This window comes from Salvelinus alpinus, chromosome 3 (assembly GCF_045679555.1).
Source record: "Salvelinus alpinus chromosome 3, SLU_Salpinus.1, whole genome shotgun sequence".
NCBI classification, from domain to species: Eukaryota; Metazoa; Chordata; class Actinopteri; order Salmoniformes; family Salmonidae; genus Salvelinus; species Salvelinus alpinus.
Window position 1 is genome coordinate 94619380 of NC_092088.1, and position 15000 is coordinate 94634379.

General features: G+C 40.9%; 1 protein-coding gene across 6 annotated transcripts in view; it reads left to right on the plus strand.

The window, feature by feature from the left end:
• Nucleotides 1-894, plus strand: part of meis1b (Meis homeobox 1 b) — a 187659-nt gene extending 186765 nt beyond the window's left edge. For 4 of the 6 annotated variants that reach the window (XM_071394551.1, XM_071394552.1, XM_071394549.1 and 1 more), the window contains one exon: nucleotides 1-188. This exon is cut by the window's left edge and continues 72 nt beyond it. In XM_071394551.1, coding sequence (XP_071250652.1) covers nucleotides 1-41 — 41 coding nt within the window. In that variant the 3' untranslated portion in view covers nucleotides 42-188. The other 2 variants (XM_071394554.1, XM_071394550.1) reach the window with 1 other exon arrangement.
• Nucleotides 895-15000: the final 14106 nt, after the last annotated feature.

Genomic DNA, 15000 nt, shown 5'->3' on the forward strand with positions numbered 1-15000 from the left:
ACCAGGACCCACCACTTCAAAACCAGGACTCCCTCCCATAACCAGGAGCCTGCTCAGCTGCACATGGCCCTCCCTTTGGGCCTCCCAGGCACCGCATTCCTGGACATCCCCCCCACCCTGCTCTGTCCCACCCAGTGATGATGATGCACAGAGGAGGACATCCCCACCACCATGGGCCCAGCCACCCTGCCTATGCCCCCCTGCCAGCCTCCAGTCCCTAGATGCCCATCGCCCATCCCAGCAGACCCCGACCCCCTACTCCCCCTTCATCCTGAACCCTGGACTGCCTCGCCCAGTAGACTCTAAGGGATTCCTCTTTGAAAAATAGCGATTGAGAGACATTGGGTGTTTTCTCTTACCCAAGACTGAAGACAACTAAAGAGGCACCTGCTATGTACTATGGACTCCTAGAAAAAAATTAAAAGAGACTTCTTTCAGAGAACTGTACCTCCTTCCAAGTCTTGACTGGGGATGGATTTGGACCAAGGAGAAGCCAATGTCTGTATAACACAGAGGTGCCCTTAAAAATAGGATTCCAGAAGAGATGAGAATGAGGGGAAAGAAAGACAGACAGAGATTGAAAGGCAAACTATATCAACTCCTAAAGGGGAGGGAAGAGGGGAGATTCTGTATACTGTTGTACAATTACGCTGGACTCTCAAGGAGAACTGGGAATTGAAGTATTGTAAATGCTATGGTATTGTTCTGCATAATATGTTGTTTCTAATCGTTTTTTGGGGGGGGGAAAAGGATGTGAACTTCTTGTTTTTTTTGGTTTCTTTCCACACTATGTGTGTGCTGTCTCTATGACTTCTGACCTCTGACCTATTAAAATCACCATGAGTTTAAAAAGAAAAAAATATATGTGAATAAACCAATAATTCGATCAACCAATCTTCTTCCAGGCCTTTCTTTTGGATGGGTGAAAGATAGCCTGAGTGTCAGTCTATTTGTGCTACCATACCAACTCCCTGTCACTCATTGTCATGCGCAAACAGATCTGGGACCAGGCTAGAGGTGAAAGAGTGGCTCACAGCTTGTGACAGACAGACAGACAGACAGACAGACAGACAGACAGACAGACAGACAGACAGACAGACAGACAGACAGACAGACAGACAGACAGACAGACAGACAGACAGACAGACAGACAGACAGACAGACAGACAGACAGACAGACAGTATAAAGCATTGGACATCTCGGTATGATTGAGGAGTACTGAGCCTGTTCCAGAATTACATTCATGTACTCTATTGTATTTATGTCACGAGGCTGGAGTCTGCATTGTCCGATGCATTCTCCCCCCAGCCCACTATGTCTGTAGCTCTGGGGTCAAGTTTCCCCTAGGATCAGCTTCCCATTCCCCAATCCTAACCTTAACCATTAGTGTGTAAAATGCTAAACTGACACAAGATCAGCGTCTAGGCGGCACGGGGAAGTTTATTGGAGATATTGCATACATTCACTTTGATGGGAGGGAATGTACAAACCCTGTGTGTGTGTGTGTGTGCGTGTGCGCATGTGTGTGTGTATTTGATCAATGCATCCATCATTCATTGTATTATGTCAAGTCAACGTTCTTGTGTTTTTCTTTTTTATGGTTTCATCCTGGAGAGTGTATGTAAGTAAACATTGTAAATAAATACATTTTATGCAAAAAAACATGGAAAAACCATAACAGTGAGATTCCTTTGTAGACCATTATATTCAATTGTATAAGGAACTTTTAGCCTTTCAGACTCCTCACAGATAATGAGCATTACATGCACAACTTCCGTTTTCCTTTTCCGGTTGTAGGTTTGACTGTCATAGAATAATGCTCAAACGGAAGTTAGGATGCATGGCTAAGTAGGGGGGGTGGGGTAGGAAAAAGCCATGGAGTGTACATCATTATCCAAAACAATGTAATTGTATAATGAGATTGATGCCCATTGATAAAGTGGATGGAAGTCAAGCAACTCCTATAGACTAAGAGTACTAGAGATGAAGACTCAACAACTGAGGTACTTTCACTCTGTATAATGGGGAGGCGTAATGCGCAACACATGCGTGTATTACGATGGAATTTTCTTTCACAGCGAAGGGAGAAGATAGCAGGCTGAAAGAAGAGTGGCTGGATAAAAATACTTAGAATTATTCCTCGTTTAGCATTCAAATGAATTTAGAAAAAAATGTCCACAAACGTTTAAATAGGAAGATTAGTTCCAACTCATGGCTTGTTGCACCCAGTCAAAAGACTATCTCCGGTAAGAATGAAACACAGCGCTATCAAGACTCTTGGGTTTCCTAGATAAACAATACGTTGAATGGATGGATACAAGGCGAGTTTTATATTAATTTAATTGATGGGCTACATTTCGGGTAGAAGAGAAAGGAACGTGTAGCCGTACAAGGGAGTATCTGTTGTGGGTAGAACAATATGAACATATAAATCAATATGCTATCCCTTTTCCTTCTCCCTCACCGAACTCCCCATTTTTCTGCAACTATTGTATTTTTACTGCCTTTTCCGAACTGAATGTTATTTACACCCTAGAATCCGTCTCTTAAAAACCCAGGCGACGTTTTAATTGCGAAGCTTCTCCTTCCATAGATCGAGACTCGGAAGGCGAAGCCTCTGAGATTTGAATTCCTGAGCCCTTGGCCGTTGGGAGTTGTGGAGACAGTCAGACACGCACAGCGCCAGATAAATCGCATGTTTGACTGCCATCTTTAGGGGATCTGGGTAACTGTAACTCCGTCAGGGGATTTTTTTTTTAAAGGAGAAACGTCATATGCGCGAAAGACGCACGAGGGGACATCTCACCATTTACAGTATTGCCTTTTTACGCATATACGTCAACTGAACGACCAAGAGGGTTTTGATGATCATTTAAGCCTAATGATTCATCTAAATATTGCATATAAGCCCAAGAGAAAAATAGACTCAAGAAGACAATGAAAACGAATATAATATTTGACATTATTTTGGTTATAAATGAATGCAGTTTTCCATCAATGTAGCCTAAACGATCCATATGCGACTCAATTCTAATGTCAATGTCATACTTTGGTGTTTAAAATATAGCCGTTTTGATTTTTTTTACATCAAAATACAACCATCTGTATATCTATGGACGTCAATGTGAGAAGAATTTCCTTGTCTAATTTACTATTAATTTCACAATGACTAGTTAAAGTACAACAAATTAATTCTAAATACTTATGCACCTATTTCTCTGGGCCCATTCGTGAATTGCAAAAGCCGGAGAAACACTCTCCAAAAGGCCGAGAAAAGAAAACATAGTGTTCTCTAGTTTGCAAACAGAAACCCACTGCAGTGCCTGACCGCGAAATGAACTGTCATGATAATGGATGTGTCCCAGAACCATGGAGGTGCTGCCCGCACAGGCCTCTCTTCCTCCCGTTGCCTGCCGCAGCAAAACGGCTAAAACCACCCTATTCCCTGGCCTATATAGTGGACCACTTTTGATATGGGCCTCGGTCAAAAGTATTGAACTATGTGTGGAATAGGGTGACATTTGTGATGTAATAACACACATTGGGTCGGCCACAACACAACCAGCATGTCAGCCCTGCCACAGACATATTTCTGTCTGGTTAGACTCGAAAAGCTACACAGGAAACAGTGTCTTGTACAGTTGTTTTACTTGTCAGCCTCGTCCACGCTGTGACACGTCACAATGCAGTCAACAGGCCTAGAATACATGCGCACTTCTGTGTTTAAATAAACGGTCTATTGATTATTTCCAGTTTAGCTTATTGTTTTGTGGAAGGATTTGTTTAGTAATAAATTATAGTTTTACATACATAGCAGCTTATATTGTTTGAATGTTAGGCCTGTTAACTGTTTTGATAGTTTTCATCAACATCACATGAAGAATTTCCGAATGGGATTTATTTTTAAACAGTTTTAACTTGTTTTAAACATGAATCAACATTGTAAATTAATATTATAATACAAGTACATGCAATAGTGAAATAACAGTATTATATAATAATAATAATAATAGTAGGTTATTATATTGTAATAATTGTAGTCTATTATATTGTAATAATGGTAGGTTATTATATTGTAATAATTGTAGGTTATTATAGTGTAATAATAGAGAGAAAAAATGTAGCCTATGTGGATTTTACACCTTATTATGAATGAGCATGCCATAATATTTGAACTGTTTAAATGTATTTAACTGGGATAAAATAATGTCAAACTTGACAAGGAATTTTAACCTTCCTTGTCAAAAGATTGGCCTTTTTGGGTAGACTATGGAACATTGTTCCATAACACCATAACAGGAGACCTACTTCATAAAACTCACCACCAGCAGGACTGTAAAAAAAAACATTTTAGTTGTTTCAACTAATTATTATTAAGTAACTGGTTCCATAGCCTTTTTTAGTTTTCTCAACTTTTCGGTCAAAGTGTTACCTGAACTTGTTTAGTTGACCCTAATTTAGCTCCAACTTGAGAAATCTTCTGCAATAATTCAGTCAACTTAAAATGATGTGTTTGTTCAACTTGTCTAATATGTTCATTCAACTAGAAATTATTATTTGGGCATTAAAAAAAGGCTTTGGAACTAGTTGACTCCAATGCGTCCCACATTTTTATCAAGTTGTCTGGATGTCCTTTGGGTGGGGGACCATTCTTGATACACATGGGAAACTATTGATCTTGAAAAACCCAGCAGCGTTGCAATTCTTGACACAAACCGGTGCGCCTGGCACCTACTACCATACCCCATTTAAAGGCACTTTAATGTTTTGTCTAACCCATTCACCCTCTGAATGGCACACACACACAATCCATGTCTCAATTGTCTCAAGGCTTGAAAATCATTATTTAACCTGTCTCCTCCCCTTCATCTACACTGATTGAAGTGGATTTAACAAGAGACATCAATAAGGGATCATAGTTTTCACCTGGATTTACCAGGTCAGTCTGTCATTGAAACAGCAGGTGTTCTTAATGTTTTGTCTACTCAGTGTTTATAATGTGTCAGCTGAAAAGATGCCATGTGTAACGCACCGTGTGTGTGTAACTAGTTCCACAGCCTTTTGTAGTGAAACAAATCATTTATAGTTGAATGAACATATGAGACAACTTGAGCAAACAGATCATTTTTAAGTTGACAGAATTTTTCTCAAGCTGGAGCTAAGTTTGGGCCAAATAAAAATGTTAAGTTCAGGTAACACTTTGATCGAAAAGTTGAATCAACAACAAAAAAAAAGCTGTGGAACCAATTACTTAATAATAATTAGATGAATAAAAAGACATATTATTATTTTTTATTTTTTTTACTGTGAGTTGACACCATACCTAGATTCCATATAAAGAAAAATGTCCATGGTAGAAGATGTCCGTGTCTGAAATCCTGCATGCTGCTAAGCTAGAGCTCACCATTCCGTGACCAACTCCCAGGCATGGGCGCTATTCAGCTATCCATTAGAAGTCCCTGAGTGTGTCCTGTGGATTAATGATTATATAGGAAACATAAGCTACATACTGTAACGTGATGTATTAGGCCTACATCTTGCAATATTGGTAGTGATGAAATCAATATAGACACTAGCTTAATTAATGCAACAGGAACTCCAGTCGACATTTGCCTATGTCCATCGTTCCAATTTCAAACTTGATCATTAGTCCTTACAAGTTTGTGTGGCAGCTGGTTTAGCCTAGCAACAAAAGGAGGAGAAACGGGGAGAGAGGAGATGTCTGTGGGGAGAGAAGGAAAGGAAGAGAAGAAGAGAAGGACTGTGTTCTGTTCAGAGCTCTGCCTATAGGGCCATTTTGGATGTCATCTGTTTCCTTGGCGACTGGGCCCAGCCCTGAAAGCCCCTTGGGCCTCGCGTGGATTGTTCGAGAAAAAGGCCCGCTATTTTCTGCGCTATCATTTATCACTGTCAACACATAATGATTCCCCTCGCAGCTCCTTATTGATGTTTGTAATTGCATTATCTCATAAGGGGCATGATCAATGGAGCCGAGGCAGAGCCAGTGCGAGGTCAGGGGATGGCGGATTGCTGTTGGTCCATTTAATACAACAGGCAGTCATTATGTCTCACATAGCCTTCACTAACGCTCTCCAGCAACCATTTCGCCTGCTTGGTCTCCCAATCAAACCGTCTCCTCAGAGATTTCGCAGAAGAGCTTGTTCCATTTGTGTAACCCCTAGCCACGGCAGATAAAAAATATGAACGCAAGACAGACAGGGAAGGAAAAAGAATGCAATTAACTGCAGTAAAGATATTAGTTCGATTAGGGCTAAAAAAGTAGAAGCTAAATGAAAGTGCGGAGTCATCAGGATGTTTGGAAACACGTGGTGGGAGAATGGTAGGCTGTGACTTCTGAATTTACAGTAGGTTTTAAATGTTCCTGTAAGACTGCAGTTTTGGTTGAACAGCGTCAAATGACCCCTCCCACTGGTTCAATCAAAGTTGTTTCCACTTCCTTTTAACCCCAAAAATCAATGTGATGACGTTGAATCAACGTGATAAAACCCATCGGATTTGCTTAAAAGTTTTCAACATGAGGACATTTTGTATTTTTTTTTCACACAAATTGTAACCTAAATCCAATGAAATTGCTGAAATGTTTTGTTGATTTCACGTTGAATTCACATTAGTTGACAACTCAACCAAATGTAAAACACAAATAGATGTTGAACTGACGTCTGCTCCCAATGGGCGGAGACAGAACACTTGAGGAGAAAACCTCCCAAAACAAATTACTTAAAGAGGAAAAAAACACGAACTCTACTTTCGATAAAGATCAGAAAGCTCCGTTCCTATTCCTTCAGTGGCAATAAAGGTATAGGCCTGTTATTGCTTGAAAGCTTTTCAAAAGAAATGTTAATAAGGAAAAATGTGAGAAGATAACGGTTGATAGCTGCGGACATTTAGTGGGGAGAATGAAGTCATGATATCATGTTTCACATTTCAGAGGGACTGGTAAAGCCCGCACATCAAACACATGGGCCACTCTGCAAATGACTAGGCCTATAGACTAAGGAATACCGACATAATTGCGGTGATGTGAATAACTTGAGCGCTGGCCAAACACACACACACACACACACACACACAGACACACAAATGTTCAAACATTTTTTCTAAAATCTACTTTTCGAGATTTGTAATGTCTTCAAGTATGGGAAATGTTTTGTTTGTTTTACAAACCTACAAGTAGTTAGTTAAATCTCAAAAACGGCATGTCTGAAATGATCATCATGCAGCATTTTGGAGACATTCTAATACAACACATTAACAATTTTAATGTTTGGAAAAAATAAAATGTTTTGAGATCTTCTTCATTAATATATTTTGTATTTAGATAATGCCTTTAGCCTATTAATTATTCATTTAAATATAACTTGTTGAGAAGCCAAAACAGAAAACAATTATGATGAATTGAGATCAGGCTAAATGTAGGATACTATTTCCTTTTTCATCAGTTAAATAGTCTAACAAGTTGGAGCCTGTGTTTTCTTTAATATAGATTAGCAAATACAAGAATCATTGTTTTTGTTTTCTTATCTACCATGACCTTATCTTGTACCACGGAGCAGCGGTGTTACAAGATTACATTTTGTAAATATTGTCCATGTGCAGAGCCCGCATCAATTCCCCCGCGCGCAAGGTGTCCTGTCAAAAGTTATGAATGTAGAAATGATGGAGAGGTTGGAGACCTGCGTGCTCCTGCATACTAGTGCGTGCTCCTGCATACTAGTGCGTGCTAGGCGCAAACGTTGTGCATTTGGAGAGTAACGGGGTACAAAAATAAGCTGTTGGTGCAATCGAGGATTTTAAAATATTATTTTTTGAGGATAATTAATGTATGACTGTATCCATAACCATAATTGACAGTTGAAATATGCAACTAGCTCTCACAGTCTGACGCAAGAATTAGACGTTCATGCATGTTTCTCTAACTCAAATGTCGAAGTTATTTACAAATGTCAATTCTCGAAGTGTTTAAGGTTAAGCATCTGGCTCCCGAGTGGCGCAGTGGTCTAAGGCACTGCATCTCGGTGCTTGAGAAGTCACTACAGACATCCTGGTTTGATTCCAGGCTGTATCACAACCGGCCGTGATTAGGAGTACCATAGGGTGACGCACAATTGGCCCAGCGCCGTCCGGGTTCGGCCAGTGTAGGCCATCATTGTAAATAATATTTGTTTCTTAACTGACCTGCTCAGTTAAATAAAGGTTAAATCAACAAACAAAAAACGCTGAATCTTTAGGGTTAAGTTTAGACATTAACCTCGAAATCCTAAGGTTAGACATTAACTCTGAATGGTTAAGGTTAGACATTAACTCTGAATGGTTAAGGTTAGACATTAACTCTGAATGGTTAAGGTTAGACATTAACTCTGAATGGTTAAGGTTAGACATTAACTCTGAATGGTTAAGGTTAGACATTAACTCTGAATGGTTAAGGTTAGACATTAACTCTGAATGTTTAAGGTTAGACATTAACTCTGAATGGTTAAGGTTAGACATTAACTCTGAATGGTTAAGGTTAGACATTAACTCTGAATGGTTAAGGTTAGACATTAACTCTGAATGGTTAAGGTTAGACATTAACTTTGAATGGTTAAGGTTAGACATTAACTCCGAATGGTTAAGGTTAGACATTAACTTTGAATGGTTAAGGTTAGACATTAACTTTGAATGGATAAGGTTAGACATTAACTCTGAATGGTTAACTTTAGACATTAACTCTGAATGGTTAAGGTTAGACATTAACTCTGAATGGTTAAGGTTAGACATTAACTCCGAATGGTTAACGTTAGACATTAACTCTGAATGGTTAAGGTTAGACATTAACTCTGAATGGTTAAGGTTAGACATTAACTCTGAATGGTTAAGGTTAGACATTAACTCTGAATGGTTAAGGTTAGACATTAACTTCGAATGGTTAAGGTTAGACATTAACTTCGAATGGTTAAGGTTAGACATTAACTCTGAATGGATAAGGTTAGACATTAACTTTGAATGGTTAAGGTTAGACATTAACTCTGAATGGTTAAGGTTAGACATCAACTCTGAATGGTTAAGGTTAGACATTAACTCTGAATGGTTAAGGTTAGACATTAACTCTGAATGGTTAAGGTTAGACATTAACTCTGAATGGTTAAGGTTAGACATTAACTCTGAATGGTTAAGGTTAGACATTAACTCTGAATGGTTAAGGTTAGACATTAACTCTGAATGGTTAAGGTTTGGGATAGATTAAAACAAAAAGGTGGAAGTTGCAACCTTTGGAATAAGAGGCAAACCGAGACCTGCTTGAAGGTGCCAGCGCTCACTGTTTCCCCTAGTGGCCGGGGTTCAAGTCGTCTCCCGACGTCCTCAGACATGGATGGACATCGAGAACGTGTCATGGCTGACCTGTCTGGAAATATAATATTATGCACACAATGAGCTGGCTATTTAAAATACTTTGATATCATCTTGACTCCCTATTGATTCACATCCCAGTTTAGGCCTCAAACATGCTTCAGGTAGTAATGTTTGTCTCCTTCCACAATCCAAATAAATGGTAAGGAGAGGTATCTGAGTGTCATCAGATCAATGGCAGTCCGTGATGTAGCTTTTCAGCCCATAGAGGGAGAGAGGTTTGTCTTCTACTGCTGGAGAACTAGAACACCTCTATAACTGGGGTAGAACACCTGCCTGAATCTCTCTCTCTCTCTCTCTCTCTCTCTCTCTCTCTGTCTCTCTCTCTCTCTCTCTCTCTCTCTCTCTCTCTCTCTCTCTCTCTCTCTCTCTCTCTCTCTCTCTCTCTCTCTCTCTCTCTCTCTCTCTCTCTCTCTCTCTCTCTCTCTCTCTCTCTCTCTCAGGGTCACCTTGGCAGCGGATATCACACCAGGCAGCAAGGGCATGAGAGAGAGAGAAGCTCCTCGGATATCAGTCGAGGGAAGCGCGCGCCAGGTCGGCTCCTCCGTTCACCTGGTGAGACCGGATCCAATAATAGACGAAGACCGTGTTTGCCTTTAACGAGAGGCCCCCGTCGACCCCCACCTGCTCCCGGGATAATACCGACCGACAGACAGACAGGCCCCCGTCCATGAATGCCAAAACGCACTCAGCATCATCTTCTAGCTCTTCTTTCTTTTCTTCCGGGTTATGAAGTATTACGTTTCTCTTCGGTACAATAAGCACTTATGTTCCCTGTCCACTTTGATCCTCGCGCGCCTGAACAAAGCACCTGACAGTGAACTATGACGCAACTATTGTGAGACCGAAATGTCACCTTATTCCCGACATAGTGTGCTGCTTTGGACCAGAGTGTGCTATGTAGCTCTGGTCATAAGTAATGGATTATGTAGGGAATAGGGTGCAATGTGGAACGCAGGCAAGGAAACCAAGCCTGCCGTAGAGAGTACAGTGTAGTCTACAGTGCCGCTCGCACGCACGCACGCACGCACGCACACACACACACACATACACACACACACACACACACACACTGGCTTTCAGACTCCCTGCCAAGGTATGAGATTGCAAAGAGATTAGGAGCGGTAGAAGTCTCACGTTGAGACTCAGTAAAATTATAGAGAGACCATTGTTTGTGCTGGGGTGGATTGGAGCCCGGGTTAGGCTATGGGTAAAAAACTGTCCACATTAGTCTAACTAAACCAGTCATCTTCAAGGTCGTACTATAAAGACCTCGAGCATCTTATTTTGGACCAAAGAGCTTGTGGTAGGCCATGCAGCTATTATAATGGATTCAATGGTTTTTCAGTACATTTTACTGGTGATTTTCTTTTATCACATCACTGGCCATATTATTATGTTTATGATTATTATTAGCCAATTATTATTATGATGATGATTATTATTGTAGGCTTTTCGTATTATTATTAACATAAGCATTATTAAACATATTGTAATCACATCTTTCACCAAGTATTATTCTGTATTACAATAAAATATTATTATTAGTAGAAGTAGTAGTAGTAGTATTAAGAATATGAATAGTTACTAATATTATTGTTATCATATTATCAGACCATTAATTCTGTCCATCTAATAGCAACACATAAGCATTCACTCAGATGGAGGGGAGTTCGAGACCTTCAAACTGGTTTGTGTGAATTTGTGTCGGTCTCACCCAGCTGGAAAACATATACTCTCTGTCGAAGCTATAAACGCAGTGCTTGATTTACTGACGCCTTCCTTCACTACTTATTAGCGAATGGATAACTGCGCCGGTAAAGTTAGGCCTTTAATTAAACTGTATCCCTCCGCAGGGTTGAAAGTTACAGCAGTTCGACTGTGTTTCACCTTTTTACTGAAGGTTGTAGCAGGTTGTACAGATTACATCCTAGGAGCAGAACTGGCCCCCGAAAGTAAACAGCGCAGGACGCAAATTGAGACAGGACAGAGACGGCTGAATTCCAGCCCCAGTACAATAGTGGTAAAGCTCAGACCTAAAGACACGTCTTCTATTCCTTTATTTATTTATTAACTTGCCCAACATTTTTTATAATTCCTGACTTTTACATCTGCAGTTTTGTCATTGGATGTAAAATAGTGTTGTTAGGGGGAGCGTCTTGTTTAATTTAATACAATAATCTGAGCACCATGATTCATTGAGAATTAGTTCTACATTCATGTGGCTATTTTCAAGCTGTATGGGAATCCAAAGAAGTCTGTAATATCGTTGTGTGGCTTAAAATACCATCACATAATGTGGTCATTACAACTGTTGGCCCATGCGTAAATGTGCCACCAAAGGGGCCACTTGACGTATAATGGGCTAGATTAGCGTAAAATAGCGAGTTAGAGAGGTCAATATGTGTCTTCCCATCTTTATCAGGGGTTAATACGGATTCACATGCTTCACACATTCTTCTAATGCCTCGCCTTCAGTGCGCGTTGACAGATTGATCTAATATCTAAGCAAGCACGTCCATTGCTGCATATTTGTCAAGTCTCCAAAAAGCGGATATTTTGTCTGGCCTAAAGATACGTATCTATGTGTTCGAGTCTTGACATTTAAACCTAAAAATACTTTTTTAAACACAATGTCTCAAACGAAAATGGAGTAACTGTTTGTTAATGTGTTGTGTTTAAAAACAATAATTGTTGCTTCTCTGCAATAATGGATAAAACCCCTACTAACACGCGTGCACGCATCTCACCCGGTACTGCAGCATAATTCATCAGTCGCACGTCAGTGATGGGTTAAGAAAATGTCAGCGAGAAGCGCTCTCACCTTGTCAATCTGCGGCGCCGCGAGGATGCGTTTCCACCTTCACGCCCTGCGTGTTTATCACACAGCAAGACACCAGCTGCGTCTGAAATGGCACCCTAATCACTATATTGTACATTACTTTTGACCAAGGCTGATAGATAGGGTTCTGGTCAAAACTATACACTATATATGGTAGGCAATAGGGCGCCATTTCTGACAGATTCCTCCTTAGCTATTGTTAGTTATTTGCCTGCTTAGCTTGTTCTACAGAAACCCAGAAACATGTCCGGGATGGATGCAGTTATTGTCCAATCAGAACCATTTCATAGAGACTGTCTGACTGCTTGATGTATTTATTGTCTACACTCTTGCTCACCATCGTTTGTAAAGCCAGTGTTTATCAGTCATTTGATGAAATAAATGTAGTTCACAGCAAGACTCAACTACTCTTCCAGTTCATGTCCATCAAATCCTGTGTTTTACACGTTCAGAGATCCATCAAATAATGACTCCAACAGTTTGGTCTCTTCCTCTCTGTGTTGGGATTAATCACAATCTAGATCTCTCTCTCTCTCTCTCTCTCTCTCTCTCTCTCTCTCTCTCTCTCTCTCTCTCTCTCTCTCTCTCTCTCTCTCTCTCTCTCTCTCTCTCTCTCTCTCTCTCTCTCTCTCTATCTCTCTATCTCTCAATTCAAGGGCTTTATTGACATGGAATACATATTTTAACATTGCCAAGCAAGTGAAATAGATAATAAACAAAAGTGAAATAAACAATAACAATTAACAGTAACTTTACACTCACAGAAGTTCCAAAATAATAAAGATGTCGATATACAGTGTTGTAACAATCTCTCTCTCTCTCTCTCTCTCTCTCTCTCTCTCTCTCTCTCTCTCTCTCTCTCTCTCTCTCTCTCTCTCTCTCTCTCTCTCTCTCTCTCTCTCTCTCTCTCTCTCTCTCTCTCTCTCTCTCTCTCTCTCTCTCAATTAAATTAAATTCAAGGGGCTTTATTGGCATGGGAAACATGTGTTAACATTGCCAAAGCAAGTGAGGTAGATAATATCCAAAAGTGAAATAAACAATCAAAATTAACAGTATACATTACACATACAGAAGTCTCTCTCTCTCTCTCTCTCTCTCTCTCTCTCTCTCTCTCTCTCTCTCTCTCTCTCTCTCTCTCTCTCACTCCTACTCTCACTCTTACTCTCACTCTCTCTCGTCCATGTGGCCCCCAGTCACAAGTTCAGGAGCAGGTCTGTTTATTCAACACTGCCAATCAGTGCCTGTCTTGAGCTGCTTGACCAATCAGAGACACAGACACCTGATGGGACTCTGGATATGCTGCCATCATAACAAATAGTTCCCGACCCATGTATTTCTTCACCAGCGATGCAGTGAAATGTATCCACAGTACAATGAGTAAAAATGTGTCAACGTCTCTAATGTGAAAGGCTTTTTCTTCTAATACACCTCTGACGAATAAGTATCATATATCTAAAGTTAGAAAATACCAATATTATCCACAACAGGCCCCATGACTAGAGGATTTGTGTGTTGAAAAGGCATCACCATAGAGGGGCCTAAAAACACTTTATTTTCTCTCCTTTGCCCCCCCCCCCCCCCCCCGGCTGTCTTCTCCCCCCCCCATACCCAGGGATCGCATCGCGCGATTTACTAAGCAAATCTTAGCCAGGGGAGACAAAGAGGGGCTCCTAACTCTCCCGGAGGAGACACACTGTGCAGTGCTGGGCTCGCCTCGGCACAATTTATGGACCATGGACAGTTTATAAGAAGCAATGTAGTCTATCAGAGAGGCTGCGTTCCAAATGGAACCCTCTTATTTAAATAGTGCACTACTTATGACCATGACCCATAGAGCTCTGGTTAAAAGTAGTGCACTACATAGGGAATAGGGTGCCATTTTGGGACACAAGGACAGAGTCTATGGAGCACAGGGGGATGTGTGTGTGTGTTTTGAGTCTATGTAGCACAGGGGGGGACGTTCCCATGCAGAAAGCCGTGTTGTTGAATAATACTCTCCCTGATGAAGACGTTTCCCCCGTGAAGAAAACCGGCAGGGAGCCCAACGGACACTCACTATTTCTAACGTAATATGAGGATCAGGGAGGGCCTTCTGTCGGCTGTGGTTTTACTGTATGTGCAGTAAGCTAGCTACATCTAGTCAGAGAACGAGACAGGATGGAACTGTGCTAGCTACATCTAGTCAGAGAACGAGACAGGATGGAACTGTGCTAGCTACATCTAGTCAGAGAACGAGACAGGATGGAACTGTGCTAGCTACATCTAGTCAGAGAACGAGACAAGATGGAATTGTGCTAGCTACATCTAGTCAGAGAACGAGACAGGATGGAACTGTGCTAGCTACATCTAGTCAGAGAACGAGACAAGATGGAACTGTGCTAGTTACATCTAGTCAGAGAACGAGACAAGATGGAACTGTGCTAGCTACATCTAGTCAGAGAACGAGACAGGATGGAACTGTGCTAGCTACATCTAGTCAGAGAACGAGACAAGATGGAACTGTGCTAGCTACATCTAGTCAGAGAACCAGACAAGATGGAACTGTGCTAGCTACATCTAGTCAGAGAACGAGACAAGATGGAACTGTGCTAGCTACATCTAGTCAGAGAACGAGACAAGATGGAACTGTGCTAGCTACATCTAGTCAGAGAACGAGACAGGATGGAACTGTGCTAGCTACATCTAGTCAGAGAACGAGACAAGATGGAACTGTGCTAGCTACATCTAGTCAGAGAACGAGACAGGATGG